Source organism: Haliaeetus leucocephalus, unplaced genomic scaffold (assembly GCF_000737465.1).
Source record: "Haliaeetus leucocephalus isolate CR32 unplaced genomic scaffold, Haliaeetus_leucocephalus-4.0 Scaffold1000, whole genome shotgun sequence".
Lineage (NCBI taxonomy): Eukaryota > Metazoa > Chordata > Aves > Accipitriformes > Accipitridae > Haliaeetus > Haliaeetus leucocephalus.
Genome location: NW_010973436.1, coordinates 1372775 through 1390780, shown reverse-complemented (window position 1 = coordinate 1390780; position 18006 = coordinate 1372775). Strand labels below are relative to the sequence as shown.

Here is an 18006-nt window from a genome sequence, read left to right as displayed (position 1 = left end):
GAGATGATGAACAAGGTTCTGGGTCTGTCCAACGTGTTCAGTCAGGAGCAGCAGCAGATGGGACTAGAGACCGGACTGAGTGCACATTTGAGGTCCATGGAGGAGAGGAGGTTGGAGGAAAGTTACCTACTATCTAGGTCTGAGGTCTGTCCACAAAATAAAGCCAGGAGCAGAACTGAAGGCATGTCTACCTACAACATAGCTCAGGCCGGGACTGGGTGCTCAAGCCTGGGCCATGGGCAAAGAGTGTGTGAGGAGGTCCCAGGTGAGGCTGGTCAGGACAATTAAAGTACTTCATGCCCTCAGGGGCCTGTAAGTCCCGTAGCAGTGAGGGAAGTCTTTGGGTTGGCTACTTGAGTCTTCAGACTTTCCTCAGCCAGCGCAGTCTGACAGTGCCCAACTTCCTGCAGGGGGACTAGCTGTCAGAAGTCTTCAGTAGGAGAGGTAGGACCCAGCCCAGCCCTCAGGAACACTCTTCTGTGTTGGTGGGACTGCAGGGGAGGGGTAGAAAGGGTCAGAGATGCAGTGAGGGCATGTAACTCTGGAGCAGTCCGTCAGGAGTATGGAGCGGTTGCTGGGTGCTGCTCATCCCTGTCTCTTTAGAAAAGAGTGAGAGAGGAGGAAGAAGGTTATCCTAGCATTGAGGAGGTTGTTAAACTGCAAAGAGTTTGGTGCTCTTAGGCTGAACTTCTGTGGATCTGCAAATCGGCAAGAAGCTCAACAAGTGGTGCTGAGCAGGTGGTGGAGCATTAGGGTGGTTTGGGGGGGCTGTGGGTTTTTAACTGCAAACTCGGATGTGCTGTTTTAGGTAGAGCTCAGACTCCTGGTAGCCCACCTGTTGGTCTGTCTTGGCTGGCTCGCTACAGTGCTGTTAGCAGAAATTTGGGGCTTTCTGGAGTAGGGATTGCTCCCAGGGGCAGCCTGTCTGATGCTCATTGTCAGGAACAACCTGTCTGTGCTTGATAGTGATCCATGGGAGAGAGAGATGAAGGGAAGGTGGTGCCAGGCATCAGGGGAAGGAGAGAAAAGCCTTGTGAGCAGGCAGGGTCCTACTAGAGCCTTCCTGAGAAGCTGCATGAATGAATGAATGACTGAATGAGGTTTTTGTTTCTCCCCCTTTTGTACCAGGAAGAGGGCGCTGTCAGCAGAGATCAGGGCTCTGCAAACCCAAGGCACTATGTCACCGTCATGGCAATCTCCTGGTTAAGCCTTTTGCCTAATGAGACTTAAATGAGGCATAGAAAAGGGGTTTCTGCTAGCTGAAACATCATGTTTTCTAGGTTGTAGCAGTTAACCAGAAACTGGGGTTTGCATATTGCCTCATTGGAGAGTGTGTAGCCAAGTCTGTGACCCTCTAGGGAGGCCCTGAACTTTAGGGATTTATCAGCAGCTAAAATATAATACTTGGGGAAATCTTCCCCAAGCTGTAGAGCCCTTGGGGTCTCTGTGACTCCATGTTAATCGTATCTACTTGTCCTTGTACTCCACTGGCTTCAGTAATTTGGCAGTTTGTTGGTTCCAAAACTTGTTTTCACCATGTGGATGGTCTGAACTCTGGGCTGAACCAGGCTGCAAACAAAGCACAACTGCGATGGAGACATTCTATTTTAATCTGGGAGAAAGAAGTTTCCCAGGGTAGCTGCTGGGATTTCCAGGAGGCCTCCAGCTTAAATTCCTCTCCTGGTCCTTTACCTGCCCCTCCAGAGAAGGGAAGATGCCAGCATAAGCTCTTTTGGCGTGGGAGGAAACACATGCTAGAGCTGATGTAGCTGTAGACTTGAGCAATAATTTAGGAGGGAAGCTGAGCTATTCCTGCTAAATAGGGCCCAAAGGCAGCTGTTGATAATGTATTCTGTAGGTCTGTGTGTATCAAATATCCCTTTACTTTGGTAGAACTAGAGCAAATGCATATTTTTAAGGCTTCTGGCTTGGTCTGGACGTGACTCCTGTGAGGGGGAGGTTGTCCCTATGAAAACACTCAGTATGAACACCCTGGCACACATCTGGGGTGTCTAGCACTGAAAGCCTTGTGGAGCTCAACCTCTGGAGCATCCTGACAAGCTGCAAGGTCAGGTTAAGGGCTGGCCACACCATACGACTGCTTTTGGAAGCAGCAAGAGGAATGAGCAGCTGGCGCTTGGGTTGGAGACTGTCTCAGGGGACAACTAGGGACATCAAGGCTACAAGGACATGTGTCATGCTCTATGCTTGTTTAAGAGTCGGCGCTTCCCCCTTGAGCGAGCAGGACATGGGCTGTAGAGTCTGACTCTTCCTAGGCTTGTGCAGTAGGGACACTCTGCACATGGCCTCTTGGATGAACCTGTCCATCAGCTCAAGCAACTGCTGGAGGCGGGAAAGGAAGGAAGGAAGAAATTTAGAGCATTTTCCTTGCAGGTTGCTCAAAGGATGAGGTGGCTTTGGGGTCCTTCCACTCTAGCATAGTGTGCAGGTCATGGGTCAGCCCCAGCTGCCCTGACGAGGGAGCTGCAGGTGTGGAAGGACGAGGCTGGGGCCTGGCTCTAGGCTGGGGGCTCCTTGCATCCAAAAAGACTTGGCCTGAGGAACACTGGAGAGGGCAAGGGAATGAGGGAAGTAAAACTGGGTGTGGTGGAAGAGATGAGGAGACACAACTCTTTAATAACCTTCATTTAATTCTTTCATGACATTGGCATATGAAGAAATGTTACAGGCTTGTTTACAATACTGATAACATTTGCATTGCTCTGTGGGTTAACAGCAAAGCCCTTTGTGTCAAGTACAATACGATTACTTCATACCTTTTTATATAAAATAAATGCTTAGAAATATCAACCATTATTGCTATTTAATTCCTGAGTTATGCTGAGAACATGTTCTCTTCACCTTCATTAGATGCTCCCCGCTATCAGCAGTGCCTGCTCATCAGTCACAAAGCTCTGCGGTGTGTTATAAAGGGTTTGTCCATGCAAACTGACAACTGCACGCAGGGAAATTTTCTATGTAGGAAAAAGGAAAGAAAATTTAAGTTAGCAGGCTTGTCACTTGCTCAGCATGGGCAATTTCAGTAGTCAGATGAAACACCAAAATGCAGATTGGCTTCACAACTATAAGCCTGACTCCCAAGCTGTTCTCCTGCACTGACTCTGTTGTTTGCCTTGCAATCCTAGGGCAAACATCCCCTGTGATTGTGACAGATCTCGCAAGCGAAGCTGGTTAAAGCTAGTCTCATGCTGGAGTCTGTATGTTAACACAGTAGGCATAGACCCTACTGAAGAAGAGAGGACTGCTTAGGGTTGTTCATGCTACAGGTCTTCCAGCCTTGATGACTGATAATACAAGGCAGCCCATCTTGCATCCTGTTGGGCTATTTAGAGCTTGGAGAAGCAGAGCACTTAATTGTAACTTCATTTTACCTGAAAGTCACGGATATAGGTGAGGAAAAAGCTGAGAAAGGAGAATGCTAACGACCACTCTGAGACGGTACTGATGATGTGAGCTGTGTAGCCCTGTGTAATAGCGAGAGGGGAGGGGGGAAAAAAAAATCAGTGTGAAAAGCTCTTCTTGAACCTGCAATGGCACAAAGATGGCTTGCGTGTATGACATCCCGCATCCAAAACTATTCCCTTTGGAGAGCAAAATTTCTTAGCCTGTCTGGCGTCTGTAAGAATGAAGTGCTGAACTCAGCAGAAGAGTGAGAATGACCAGGAAAGCACCTGCTCCACACAACTGGGATGACCCCCGCTGGGAATGTAATATCAACCTGCAAAACCTGAAGGCTTAATGGACAGCTTGGCATGACTAACAGCAAAACCCCTTTACAAAAGTAAGGTTCAAGGCCCTCCTTTGGATGTAAGCAGACTTCTGAGAAGCTCCTTATGCTTTATTTAAAGGGAGGGGTGGGAAAAGCCCTCAAAACCAGCCTGCATAATATTGCCTCCAATAAGTGCCACACCTCCAGCAGTGCCTGGAGAGGATGAGGATGGCCAGGGAGACAGGCAGAGCTATTAAGAACTACATGCCCTTTCTCTGTCCTGCTTGGGATCCTTCACTGCCCAGCACTTAGCACTTCGATGGCAGCTCTATCACTTGTATCCTTGGGCCTTTTTCTCCTCCTGACACCCACCTGGCAGCAGTCAGGAACTCTGCTTTGCTGCAACCAGCTGGCATGTGAGGTTCATTATTTACAGTTACTGTGTAACAGTGACCAGGAATTGCTGATTGGCACAGACCAGACAGGCTGGTAGCTTGACATCTCATTGAGGCATTTCAATTACTGCCCACCAGTGAGATTAATTTAAAATAACGCTTGAGGCTGCAACTGTTTTGCTCAGAACACTACTTTAGCAAGTAGCTGCATAGTGGCTCAACTGGTAAAGCTCACTTGTCCTCTCCCATCCCAAGTATGTGCACACAACCACAATAAGTGCCCAGATGCATTTGTCACTGCAAATAATGTAGCTGTTTTTTGTTCTCTGCTTATTTTCTTCACTCAATCACTTACTTTTTCCTGTGGGTCCCAGTGCAACTTCTGCACTAGATTTGTTCCATACAGGCCACTGTATAAAACAACTGAGGAAATAAACACTGCAAAGAAATACGTTAAGGAAGATTCAAGACCAAGAACAAGCAACTTGAAAATTTCAGATTCGGCTCTGCATTGTGTCAGGCTGAGGCTGTAAGGAGATCTCTGTGTGTTTTCCCCAAGGTCTCCTCAGCATAATGAACGGTAATGGTGACATGGACTGCTTCACATCATTCCCTTCAACTTGTAGGTTGTTCCAACTGTCTAATTACTGTCACGTGAAAAGGCTAATTCTAATCTAAATCGATTATCTTTGTTCTCTGTATGCTGTGTGTTGTCATACCTCCTTGATCAAATACAGGGTCCTTATGAAAGCATTTATACTATGATCAAATGTGAATACTTACTTTCCATTTTGAATTTCTTTTTAGTGGCATTTTCCAGGCTAGTAGTGTCTAGACCTCTTTCTCCGATTGCTTTTCAACTACTCAACCACCTTGAATTCTTGATATGTGGGTTACAGATTGGAATACTATACCACTTGCAGCAGAGATGGTTGTTAGCTTTTCTGTTTCCCTCTTAGTTCACTCAAGGTTTGATAACTGCTTTGGTACAGTGGCCAAGGAAAAACCCACATGACAATGATCAAATGAGGGATCAGAGACCCGGGCTCTTTCTAGAGTGATTGAGATGTCACTTTTTCAACATCTTACAGAGGGAAGGTATGCTACATCAGTGCTACTGCCTTTATAAATGAAACCTGGAGCATTAAGTTACAGAGGATCTGATTTTCATAGGATTAAGATATTAACTTCTTCAATCATTAATGAGATTAAACATCAAGAGCCTCCTGATGTGGAAGATTAGTTTTGGTGGTGAACAAGGCTGAACTTACTGGCACAAATAATGTCTTTGAAAATCCAGACTTCCAAAGCTTATTAAAAAATTGATGCGAGTGGTCCAGGGAGCTCTGGTTACTGATCTGAATGCAAGATACCCAGTTCTCTGCTAATTAAAATGTACAGCTTTAGTAGCTGTTAGTTACCTGCCTGAGTTATTACTGCATTGGAAAGAACTTAATCATCGTGATACCAAAATAACTGGCTTCCATCCTCCCCTTGTTACAAAGCAGGTAGTTAACTGTGTTGGCAATTCTGCTGTTTCACTCCAGCAGAGGATCAGGAGTATTTTGATAGAATCACAGAATCATTTAGGTTGGAAAAGACCCTTAAGATCATCGAGTCCAACCGTAAACCCAGCACTGCCAAGTCCACCACTAAACCATGTCCCTAAGCACCACATCTACATGTCTTTTAAATGCCTCCAGGGATGGTGACTCAACCCCTACCCTGGGCAGCCTGTTCCAATGTTTTACAACCCTTTTGGTGAAGAAATTTTAACTAATATTCAGTCTAAACCTCCCCTGGCACAACTTGAGCCTGTTTACTCTCGTCCTATTGCTTGTTACTTGGGAGAAAAGGCTGACACTTACCTCATTACAATGAGAGCGATAAGGTCTCCCCTCAGCCTCCTTTTCTCCAGGCTAAACAAACTGAGTTCCCTCAGCCGCTCCTCATAAGACTTGTTCTCTAGACCCTTCACCAGCTTTGTTGCCCTTCTCTGGACACGCTCCAGCACCTCAATGTCTTTCCTGTAGTGAGGGGCCCAAAACTGAACACAGTATTCAAAGTGCGGCCTCACCAGTGCCAAGTACAGGGGGATGATCACTTCCCTAGTCCTGCTGGCCACACTATTTCTGATAAAAAAGGCATGTTTCCTTTTGCCTTCCAGTACTAGTTACAACCATTTCACCTATGGCCACAGACTTCTCCCTGTTACCATCTTTCCCTTATTACATTATGAGCTGTTAATTTAGAAAATACTCTTGACAATTTCCCTTTTCTTCCCCTTCCATATATATGTGTGTATGTATCATTATTTCTACAGCTTTCTACAGCTTTACTTCCCTCTAATTTTGGTTAGACCACGCTGGTTCAGTAAACCTCTACAGATTTGGGGTTTGTGTGTTTTTAGTGTTCCATTTTAGTCTTCCCCAATTGTATTTGGCTCCTAACTGTTCAAAGCTGAAAATCTTGTTCTTTGCTAGCGCCAAAAATTTCTGCTAGGGACAGCAATTGTCTAAGTCTCACAGATTACTTCCTTGCTCTTTGTCAAGCCTCCTCAGCAGGTAAGGGTCCTTCTTGCTTCTTTATAAATAACCAGCCTGTGCCCCAACTATTGCTTCTTGTCTGACTAGTACAGATTGTATAATCTTGCAGTAGCAGGAATGGGAGCTCTGCGAGATGCTCCGTCACTGGGGAATGGGGCGTATGGTTTAGTATTGGTTTTGGCTGCCAGCCTGGAAATAAGTGGAATTGGTGGGGATTAAATTGGTGGCCTTGATTCAGCTGCAAAAGAGACAGCATTTAAGCAATGATTTTTGCACAAATATCTTGTTTTTTGAACTGTAGGATGGGCAGGGGAGGAGATCAAAGGTCAAATCTCTCTTCTGACTCAATCCTGGCAATATGCTCCAGAATTGTCTCTCTGACAAATGCCAGCACTTTAAACCTGCTCTGGGAGCCAGCTGGCACAGTGCAGGACTGCTGTACATAGTTAGGTTAGTATTTTCTCTTGTGCTACATTCTGTACTTCTCTTTTAGTTGTATCCAACTATAAAACTTGCTGCAGCATTCCTTTCACCAGGAAACAGACGCTTTTATTTCTTACCTGGCTTTTTTCCCCCCATTAAAACCACCCATCTCTTAAGTACACTTCCCTTTCTCCCCATCTTTCATAATACACAGTCAGACCTCTTTGTGATAAACTCTTATTTTGCCATTTTCAGTCTCTGGTGTGTAGAAGGAAAGAAGAGAAAGGGTGGTAACCATCCTTCTTACCTTTTTTTATCACCCAGTGACTCACTTGTGGGCTTAACCTGGTAGTTCCCTTTTTCCTAAAGTTCCCAGGTTGCAACACAGACTATGGATAGCACGATACAAACTGTACTTGTAAAGATGACAGGCCTTCTGTGGCACAGCCTTTCACATTGGTAGGTTAAATTAATGTAGATGCAAATACTGTCATTTGTGAAGGCTGCTCTGTTTTACGGTGACACTGCATTGCAAAAGGATACTGCTCATGATGCTTGAACAACACCAGAGTAACACGGTCAGACGGATCCAAAAGATATCTTTGCTGTGAACTTCTGGCTGCATCAGGTAGGATAGGACGGTCTGAACCAGCATATAAATGGCCCCTACTCCGAATGTCAGGCAGGCTCCAACCACGTGTATGTAGTACAGAATACATTTCTAGGGAAATAAAGCACTGTTTGTACAGAACTTGGTTTCATTTTAAACTCTGAGAACAATTTTCTTCTGTAAACCTTTGGCACTCTACCCACTCAGTTACCTTCTCATATCCCAAGCTAAGCAGTCCTGGAACATGCCAGTACTTCAGAGATTTTTCCTGGAAACCCCATACAGATTTAGCTGGAAGCCAGCACCTGCCAACCCTCTGTATTGCTGCTTTTGTTAAGCTCTTGTGGCTAAGTTACAGGTCACAGCTATATCTTAACTACAGGAATTTGCAAAAGCTGTTCTTTTTAGCCATAATGGACAGTAATACAGAAACTGGATGAAGGAATCCCTGCAGTTGGTCAGGTAATGAGAGTGACAACAGGCTACCTACTAAGCATTTCTAGCCCAGGAATCTAAACATCTGTGAAAGATAATGCAATACGGGATAAACGTGACACCGTTCTAGTACCCAAAGTGGGATTAAAAATAATGAGGTTTAGCGCTTCCTTGAATTACTCTAGTTTGAATAAGCCTTGTTTGTCAAATTAGTATCTTTGAATACTCAGAGGGAACAAGTTTGAATCAAGCAGTAATAATTCTTGCCTTAAAAAACACTATAGGAGAATCAACTGTCAAATAGTAAAAATCATTAAAACTAGAAGTTATTCCAAGAAAAACAACCCAACTTAAAATTTATGCCCTGAAAAATCACATTGTGTCCAGTCCTTTGCTCTGTGTTATCTTGCCAATTGCACAATGCAAGGCCTGGCAGCCTCCCTGCACTCTGATCATGCAGGTGATCTTTTATGCCCTAAAGCATGAGACTGCGTATTTTACTGAGTAACTATTAAGATCAGGAATTGGAGTCGCCCTTTCCTCATAATCTCCATGTGTACCTTACGTTCACAAATGAATTTGAAGTGCTGCATCCACAGTAGGTGGGAATCTATATTTAAATAGTGAATAACCAAGTTGCAATGGCTTGTGGTCCAAAATCATGTGCTGTTCAGTGATGAGGTGTCATCAGACAGAAATCTTTCCCCTATATGAAAGGAAATCAATAGCCACAGCTAGAATAAAGCAATAGTACTGGCTGAACAGCATAAATTAAATCTCCCATGAGGATGAGCCCCATGCTATTGCTTTGACTCCTAGCAGCGAGAGCTGTCTGGAGCTCTCTGCACGATGGCTGTTCCCATACCCCTTTTGTTCACCTTTGTGTATTTTCACACTTCAGTTGTCCTCAGTAACTAGTGGATTCCAGGGGGCTTTGGCTCCTTTTGCCTCTGGGGTGGCCCTCAACCAGTCCTCAGCATCACTTGGATATGCAGGTACATCACTTTAAATTTTTCTCTTGCTCAAGATTAAATGTTACACAAACTAGTTAACAAATTAACATGCACCTTCTATATTTTGATTATCTTGAAATCTACAGAAAGTAGATATACCCTCTCCTGACCAGTGGCAGAGGGAAATGATGGAGCTGAACGCAGCCTGGAGGCTTTTGCTTGGTGGATGTGGTAGGGGAGGCTGTGACCTCTGGGTATAGCTAGGGCTCTAGAAAAAAGTAAATAGATTGAGGCCTCTGAAAAAAAAAACCCTACCCAAAATGAGTGTGCTGAGGTTTCTAAGACAGGGGCTGCTGAAGCACTTGGAGAGCTGTGCCAGGGTAAAAGGAGAAGGGGAAAAAGGTAGGGCTTTCCAGGAGCTTTTCCTCTTTGCTTTTCCCCAGCCCTTAATCCAGCAGAACACCGAGGTGACACTGCAGCCTCTAGTGGCTAAAGGCACCACTACAGATCTCCAGAAAACCCAGCAGGTAATTAATATGATGAGGCTGGCAACTCATGTAGCAGCCAATGATGTAGAATGTGGCCCTGCTGATGGTGTGATATGTGAGAATACCAGATTTTTTTTTTTGGAGGGGGTGGGAATTGTTGGGGAGGAAAAAAAATAGAGACACTGGGATGGACAAATTCAAAAGCTGATTAACACTGCAGTATTTTCAAGAACTGGTACCTAAGAGGGCAGATTTTTCAGAGATGGACTTCTTGTGGGGTTGGGTGTTTTTGTTGGCTTTACTTCCAGTTGTAACAATTTTTGAATATTAGATACCTGATTCTCCTGAGTCAAAATACAATATAGTTCTGGTGCTTGAAAGGCCTAGCTCCAGATTAAAATCTATAAGGAGATCCAAGATGAGTTTGCATTCTGCAAAACTTGTGGGGTTTTTAATGTTTTGAAATTTCATGAATGGCTGCTCACAAGTCCCAGTGGATAAAACAAATAAGAAATGATTAAGCAATTCTACATCAAAACTTATTTTTTTAATGGTTTTCTGTAGAGAATTTGACAAAAAACAAGTTTGCCCTAAAAAGTTTTGCTTTCAGCAAAAACCCCATGTTATCAGATAGCTCAGTAAACAAACACACACACACAACTCTGGACAGCTTCAGGACATTGCAAGCAAAGCACAAACCTGGAAATTCGCAATAATGCAAAGTCCAAAACAGCTCATCAATCCTAGTGTAAGGCCAATCTTATTAAGCTTGATGATCTTGGATTTTTCTGGATTCAAAGCGTAAACTTGTTTATAACGGACGTACATGGTAGCCATACCTGTTAATGAAGAACCCAAATGCAGTAAGATTCTCAGCTGATGAGTAGACTGTCCTTTTTTAACTGGGAAGATGCCGAGTAACAGAGGCAACTATTTAAAATACAAAAGCTGTCTTATGGTACACTGAAATAGGAAAGCTGAGAATCTGAAAGTCAAAACAAATAATATAATGGTAAACTAAACAAGTCAACTTACTAGATTTTTCTGATCTCTTTCATTTGAAAGACATACTAGGTTGTTTTTCCCCCTCTCCATAATTGCAGCACAAGTAAGGTGACTGCCTTGAATTTGCGGTTCTATTTCTCTTACTAGCCTGTTGGGTTTTTTTAAACACATTTTTAGCCTTCTGGAATCTGCAGTTGTCATGCTGGCTTTGTGGATAACATCACTGCCATGCACTTTCCTCTGAATTGCTTAAGATAATTAAGATTGATTGCTTAGAATTTAGTTTTTTACTGAGAATTATGGGCTGTCTAATGATCTGAATAAGGACATTAAATTGTTTAAAGCTGTGTGCGTTCCAGAACTGCCTGCAGTTTGCCAAGGACAGCTTTCTATACTCACCCAAGAAAGCCGAAATATTTAACATGATCCCAAATAAGCATCTTTCAGGAGGTATTGTCCCTGTATCACTGGAAGAGATAAATGGGGTGATACGTATCTATCTATACTAAAAATACTTGCAACACAACTTTACTTATTTCAGTCTTCAAAGGAACCATAAGAAACAGATTTGTAAAAACCCTCCCAGATATTTTCACTGAATTTCTCATTACTGAAACCATACTGTGCTAGTTTGAGCTGTAGAAATAAGCATGATAAAGACACGCTATCCTTAGAACAAGGAATGAACATGCTTGGTATAACTATTCCTTTTATACTGATCTTGATTCCACAAAAGCTGAATAAAGAGTATTAAAACTGGAAAAATTAAGAACTTGGAAAACCGAAAGACCAAAACCAAGGTGTACAGCTTTGATGCAATGCCGTTGGAAATATATAGTACAGATTTACTGGTGCAACCAAACCTGGTGACAGCAAGACACCTTACTCCAAACAGAGGGTTGGAGATGCACCCCCAGTTTTCCTGTTCATCATCATTTTAAGGATACATTCACACAGCCACAGCTTAAAGCTTAGACTTTTGCACAAAAATAGACAGCGTTAAATAGTGTTACACACAAATAACTACAAACAGCTAGTAACTTTAGAACTGGAGCTGTTAGATAAGAACTGCTGTTTAAAGTTTGGAGTTGAGGAAGAATTCATGCTAGAGTGAGAGGCCAATTCAATACTGTGGTACAGTATGAATGTTACTGACCTGATGTAGGGCACCAAAGGGTCGACGTGGTGTAGGACAATTGCAGTAATGTATGAAAACACAAAAGATGCAGCTGACCAAACAACCAAAGCCACAGGCAAGAAAGAGAGGCCTTGCTGAAACCACCACATTTCAGTGCTGACTTCTAACTCTGAACACTGTGAGGAATCAAATACAAAGGTTTATTATTCATAAAGGTTTTGCTTTTCTTGAAGCAAGCTGCTTCAAGTACAGCAATTTGATATTGCTCACAGTCCTGTCCTGCAAATGCAAAGTGAACATTTGACTTCATGGCACACTAGCAATCATAAATAAGCAGAAATAACATCTGGAAATGTTAATTCTGAAATTCTTAGAAGCTCATGACAAAAGAAACCAGTAGTGTCACTTTACTACATGTCTCGGCATTTGTTGCTGCCAAAATTAAGGTCAAGTGGGTCATTGTGAATAACTGACTCTATTTCTTCTTACCCTTGTGTCATAACACCATGCTAGAATTAGTGAGGCTGACAGAGAACGTGTCCCAGTAGTGACAGTTTAACTGATAGGGGCTGTTGTGGAGCCTCTAACTTCCATTAACAATCAACTGGGTAGACGTGGAGGAAATGACCTAAAATTACTTTAATATCTGCACTCATTTACTGTCATGCTGTGTGACTCAACATCTGTTATAAGTGTAACTTAAATAAACTTACAGATATCTATGAGCAAGAGCTGACTGCTGCCAGCCACAGGCTTCAAACGCAAGGGCTACTTGTTCCTGGTGGCAGTAGAGCAGCTACCATGTTTTTACAGATGGGAGGAAAAGGTCCATTTACAGTGGAGTGAAATGGCTAACTCTGTACTTGTGCTATACAGTTCCATTAAGCCCCAGCCTGACAGCAAATCTGTGTCTCTACCTCCAGTTCTCTAAGAGCAATAATGTGCAGCTGTGTCACCCTGGTGAGCTCACGCAGAAAGAACTGTGACTCCTCTCTACTCTTGCTACTAGAGGGAAGTAATTTTCTATCAGCTTCAAATACAAAGTTAAACACAGCTGATTTCAGAATCCCAAAATGGCTGCAGTGGGATGGGACCTCTGGAGGTCATCTTGTCTCACCCCTCTGCTCAAGCAGGGCCAGCCAGAGCCAGTTGTGCAGGATAGCTTTTGAATATCTCCCAAGGATGGAGATACTACAACCTCTCTGGGTAACTTGTGCTGGTGCCCAGTCATCCTCACAGTGAAAAAGTGTTTCCTGATACTCAGACAGAGCCTCTTGTGTTTCAGTTTGTGCCCACTGCCTCTGGTCCTGTCACTGGGTACCACTGAAGAAAGCCTGGCTCCGTCCTCTTTGCACCCTCCCTGCAGGTAGGGAGATGAGATCCCACCTGAGCCTTCTCTTCTCTAGGCTATACTCGCCCCTGCGTTTTATGCCATTTTACTGATGGCATGCCCTTATGTGTACACTGGTAAGAAGAGTACATAAAGTGTTTAAGCACAGTTGAAACTGGAGACTGTAAATGGAATATGAAACAGGATAAAGGTGAAGAGCAGATAACAAAGAGTACAGATCCAAGGGCTTCCAGGCAAAGGTCAAAAAGTATGCGAGAAAAGCAAAATAATGTTGAGATAACATAGGAAGGACTGCAGCACTGAGAGGTTTTAGGAGGTGGGCATTGCCTAGAGTGTGAGAGACTGAAAGAAAGGAGAAAGGGAAAAGGAAGAAAGAGATAGGAAGCACCAAGACTGGAAAGTCTCATGAGAGGAAAAAAGAAGTTGAAACAAAAGTAGGTGAATCTTGCAACAGATCAGTGCTAATCAACTCCTTTGCATCTCACTTAGGAGACCTCAGCACTCTTCTGATGTGGATTTACTGCACACAGCAGGTATTTGGTCACTGGCAGACCTTTGTCATATCTCTTTGCTAACCTTTACCAGCCCACGTCTGGGAGAGCTTGTGGAAAGCCAGGCTGTTAGATTCATCACATAATGCATAACAATGCATAAGAATTGCTCATTTACCAGAAACTGGTGTCTTGTGTTTGTGCTGCTTTTAAGCCTATGTCCTGGTTTCAGCTGGGATAGAGTTAACTGTCTTCCTAGTAGCTGGTACAGTGCTATGTTTTGAGTTCAGTATGTGAAGAATGTTGATAACACTGATGTTTTCAGTTGTTGCTCCGTAGTGTTTAGACTATAGTCAAGGATTTTTCAGCTTCTCATGCCCAGCCAGGGCACCTGACCCAAACTGGCCAACAGTGTATTCCATACCATGTGACATCCCATCTAGTTTAGGAACTGGGAAGGGGGGGGCAGGGATTCGCCGCTCGGGGACTAGCTGGGTGTCGGTCGGCGGGGGGTGAGCAATTGCCCTGCGCATCATTTGTACATTTCAATCTTTTTATTACTACTGTTGTCATTTTATTAGTGTTATCATTATTAGTTTCTTCTTTTCTGTTCTATTAAACCGTTCTTATCTCAACCCAAGAGTTTTACTTCTTTTCCTGATTTTCTCCCCCATCCCACTGGATGGGGGGGGAGTGAGTGAGCGGCTGCGTGGTGCTTAGTTGCTGGCTGGGGTTAAACCACGACAGCCTAGAATATCAGTGGTTCAAACAAGAACACATGAGCTCTGGCATGCTCCTGGGATGTAACAAAAGCCAATTCTAACTGATAACCCTTGAAAAGAATGTACAATTACATCCTTGTAAAATTGAAGGTTCAGCTGCTTGTAAGGAAGGTGTTAGGTAGCAGATGAAGGTGTCTAACAGGAGATGTAGTGAATAAGAATAGAGTGATAGGATTAAAAGTGCTTGCTTTCTTACCCTTAAGCTTTCATTTTTAAGCTAAGTATAACATTTGCCCTCTAATGTTGACTTTCATTTTAAGACTAATGCAGTAAAAATAGTAATTAATATAACTTCACAATCCCATCTCTTGTATAAGTAAATTGGGAATTTGGAAGAGAAATGCATATTTTGCATGGCATTCTCTTGTTACAGATGTTACATGCCTGGGCATGTGATTCAAAACTTCAAGCAGTCAGTCTGATGCTTAGATTTTACTTTTTCTTTAGCATTTAAATGTTAATAGTGCCTTAGCTTTATTTCTGAGCTAACAGATTTTTGCCTGAAAGCAAACAAACAAACAAACCAATATGCCACATACCTGAGAACAAAGGCATCAAAAGAAATGTCACCTCAAGGGGAATCCAAAGTCATCTTTCTGGTGAAGTTCCACATTTGCTTAATTTTTTTTTCTAAATCTTTGAGATATAAAGGAAAATAATCAAGATGCGAGGTACTTCTATACCTCTTACTCTATAGTATTTATTCTCCTTCTTAGCATCTTCTATTAGTCATTGCTGCTGACTGGACATTGGATTAGATGGACTGTTGGCCTGACACAGTATGTTTTTCCTATGTTCCAAGTGGTTTAAGGTGTGAAGCTTGTGTATGGTGGGATGGTAGAAATGCAGAAAAGCGGGTGTTTAAGACTTTTTGATTTATAGAACTTGTCTACACAAAGATTTCACTTGAAGTGAGAAGCTTTTAAGAAAAAAAAAATGAATGCAACCGTTTTAATGCAATTGAAACCAGTGCCTATGATCACTGCTTTCACATAAGGAAGAGGACAGAACATGCAGTTGTCCTGTTTCATTGTGGATGGGCATCCCAATGTGATGCTGGTGCTACGCTAAATATGTGGCAGGATAGGTGTTGAAGCAACCTGAATTTAATCAGACATCCCACAACTCCTGTCTTCTCTTCACATGAGAGAAGCTGTCAGAGAGGAGATACTGCGCAGCATTCCTGCTAGCTCGTGATATTCGTAAGCTTGCACAGATGTCTGCAACGTTCAGGTGCTGGTCAGTTGCTGCTTTGGGATACTGCTGCCAGGTGGATGCAGTGGGACTGAAGCTATGTGGGGGTAAGACTCACGGGCAAAACAGATTCTCCACCTGTTGGGAGTATCTGCCTGCCTATGCAGATTGATTTACCTGGACTAAGGCAAGGTTAGTAAAGCAGAACAGCTATTCCCAACTTCCCCCCTGGATATTGCTCTTATTACATAATAAATGTGTCCATGCAGGCAGGGCTCCAGAGCAAGCCCTGCTGCAGAGAAGCCCTCAGTCAGTCAAGACTGGGCATCTCTGCAACCTATGCTGTCACTCTCCCAGAGCTAAGGCCTGGACACAAATTATCCTCATTTTCATGTGGTCAGGCATAAAGAGCAGCGTGGTAGCTTCAGTTGCAAGGAGAGAGCTCAGGTGAGGCACGACTTTTCACCGTGAATATAGCTGCAGGCTGGTACATCCCAACGGCACAGGAATTGGAGCTGGTTTGGGCTCTGTAAGAAAACTGCAGCTCTGGTCCTCTTACTTTCCCAGACATAAACCCCCGACAAACTCTCCTTACACTTAAAACACTTCTGTAAATTTTTTCCCCACTAAATTCTCTTTCTTAGCTCTGTCAATATCTTCCCTGAATTCTTATCATCTCCCTTCATCTTCCTGTTTAAATTTTTTCAGTGAAATCAAGTCTTTTCTTCACACTGTTATGTGGGCAGACTGTATATACCAAACACAGGCTTTGTTCTGTGCAAAGCACTGTGTACATTTATGGCACCATCTGCTCCAGGCCGTAAAAACTTCACACTGCTGTAGATACACCGTGTCACTGCCAACTCACAGGGCTCTGAACATGGAGCGTCTGGGCAAGCACAGGCGCGTAACAAGGCACCTCAAATCACTGGGAGGCAGGATGGAATTGCCTTGCAGTTTGCCAGCTGGAAGATCCTGAAATAAATTATTATTAACACCTCATCCTGTCCTATTGTTTTCATCAGTGAGAAAGAAAACACTCAACCTCCTTGTTTTTTCACAAGGTCCTTTGCCAACTGATTATACAATGGCAATGGCTAGCCTCTCTTTTCAATATAACTAGGATTTTCTTAAACATTATCCTGATCTGTAGGCACTTTTGTGTCCTAACGGGGTTTTTAAGCCCCAGATTGAGTATCACAGATCTTTCCTGCAGTCGACATTATCACATCATCATCAAAACAAGTCAAGGAAGTGTTTCAAAAGCAAAAGAGATTTTAACCATCTCTGAGGTTTTTCTTTAAATGCAGGAAGTGTGCAGCAGCACCCTGCACGTGCTTGAGTATGCGGAATAGAAACTACAAATGAAGATGAAAGGTGCCCAAGACCACTAACGGCAGAAAGTTAACATTACCTAGAATGATAATGCTGAAAAGATGGTCAAAGTATGTGGGGAAAGGGGAAATTTCTAAATTAATGCTGATACCCTGATTGTCAGCCTGCCTCTTCCCTGCTCTCTCAGCAAGACAGGCAGAGATAAAGCCAGCTGTACTAAGGGATACTCCTTCTCTCCAGCAAAATACTCCAACAGACACAGTGTTGAAGGAAGAAAGAGAAAGCAATTTGCCGTGTGCATTCCTAAGTAAACACAAAGGTTGAATGGCAATGAGTCAGAAAGGGACTGAACATGTTCATTTGAGCAACTTACTGTCAGGGTCAAACTGATAACAGTTAAAGGTTGCTAATCCTCCATGGACGAGAAGTAAGAAAGTAGGAAACATGTCACCTTTGTTGTTCCCACTGCAGGGTAATGACAGCTGACTCATTTTGAGTGTCTTCTTGGTATAGACACCAAAAAAGCTGCTATTAAATCTTCTGGGTATGGGGGTCAGCTTCCAGAGAGTTGAGGTGAGGATCTTTATGCCCTCGCTAAGCCCCTGCTACCCAGCTGGGGAAGCAGCAGAATGGCATGGCGCCAAACCAAACAGAGCCAGGCACAAGATACCATGACATAAGGATGTACCAATGCCTGTTTTAGAAACCTGGCATACCATGATACCGGCCTGTCGCTACAGCTGACTGAAGAGCTCAGTGTCCAGGATGAATGCACGCTACCTGTCAGTCCAACCTGTCTAACCAGAGAAAAGCAGCTAAAAATATGTGAGTACTCAAAGCAGAGCACAGGAGACAGTTTCCCACATTACAGCTGGGGAATTGAAGCTACTGCAAGGTCACAGAGAGGGACTGGAGGTACCCAGTGCATGGAGGACAGCTCTGGGTGGTACGAGAGAGGGAAAAGGGACCAGGATGGAGGAAAGGTTTAGGACAGCAGCTGGGCAGGAAGGAAGGGAGGATGGAGGGCAGAAAGGGGCGACCTGAGGGCAGAGAGGTGAAAGGACAGAGGGGCTCGATGGGGGGCCACGGGGGCAGCAGGGAGAGTGATGGGGGGGTCACTATGGCTGAGA

General features: G+C 43.6%; 1 protein-coding gene across 2 annotated transcripts; it reads right to left on the bottom strand.

Moving 5' to 3' along the window:
- Positions 1-516: 516 nt before the first annotated feature.
- Positions 517-14979, bottom strand: DRAM2 (DNA-damage regulated autophagy modulator 2). Of its 2 annotated transcripts, XM_010584561.1 has the most exons (9): positions 14887-14979; positions 11742-11899; positions 10985-11052; positions 10280-10419; positions 7638-7815; positions 4481-4563; positions 3393-3485; positions 2863-2975; positions 517-597 (listed from the first exon to the last, which is right to left on the bottom strand). In XM_010584561.1, exons 2-8 carry the CDS (start codon positions 11870-11872, stop codon positions 2868-2870), a joined length of 801 nt encoding a protein of 266 aa, XP_010582863.1. In that variant the 5' UTR covers positions 11873-11899; positions 14887-14979; the 3' UTR covers positions 517-597; positions 2863-2867. The 2 variants fall into 2 exon arrangements, with proteins under 2 accessions (XP_010582863.1, XP_010582862.1); XM_010584560.1 differs by lacking the exon at positions 517-597 and having other exon boundaries at positions 2634-2975.
- Positions 14980-18006: the final 3027 nt, after the last annotated feature.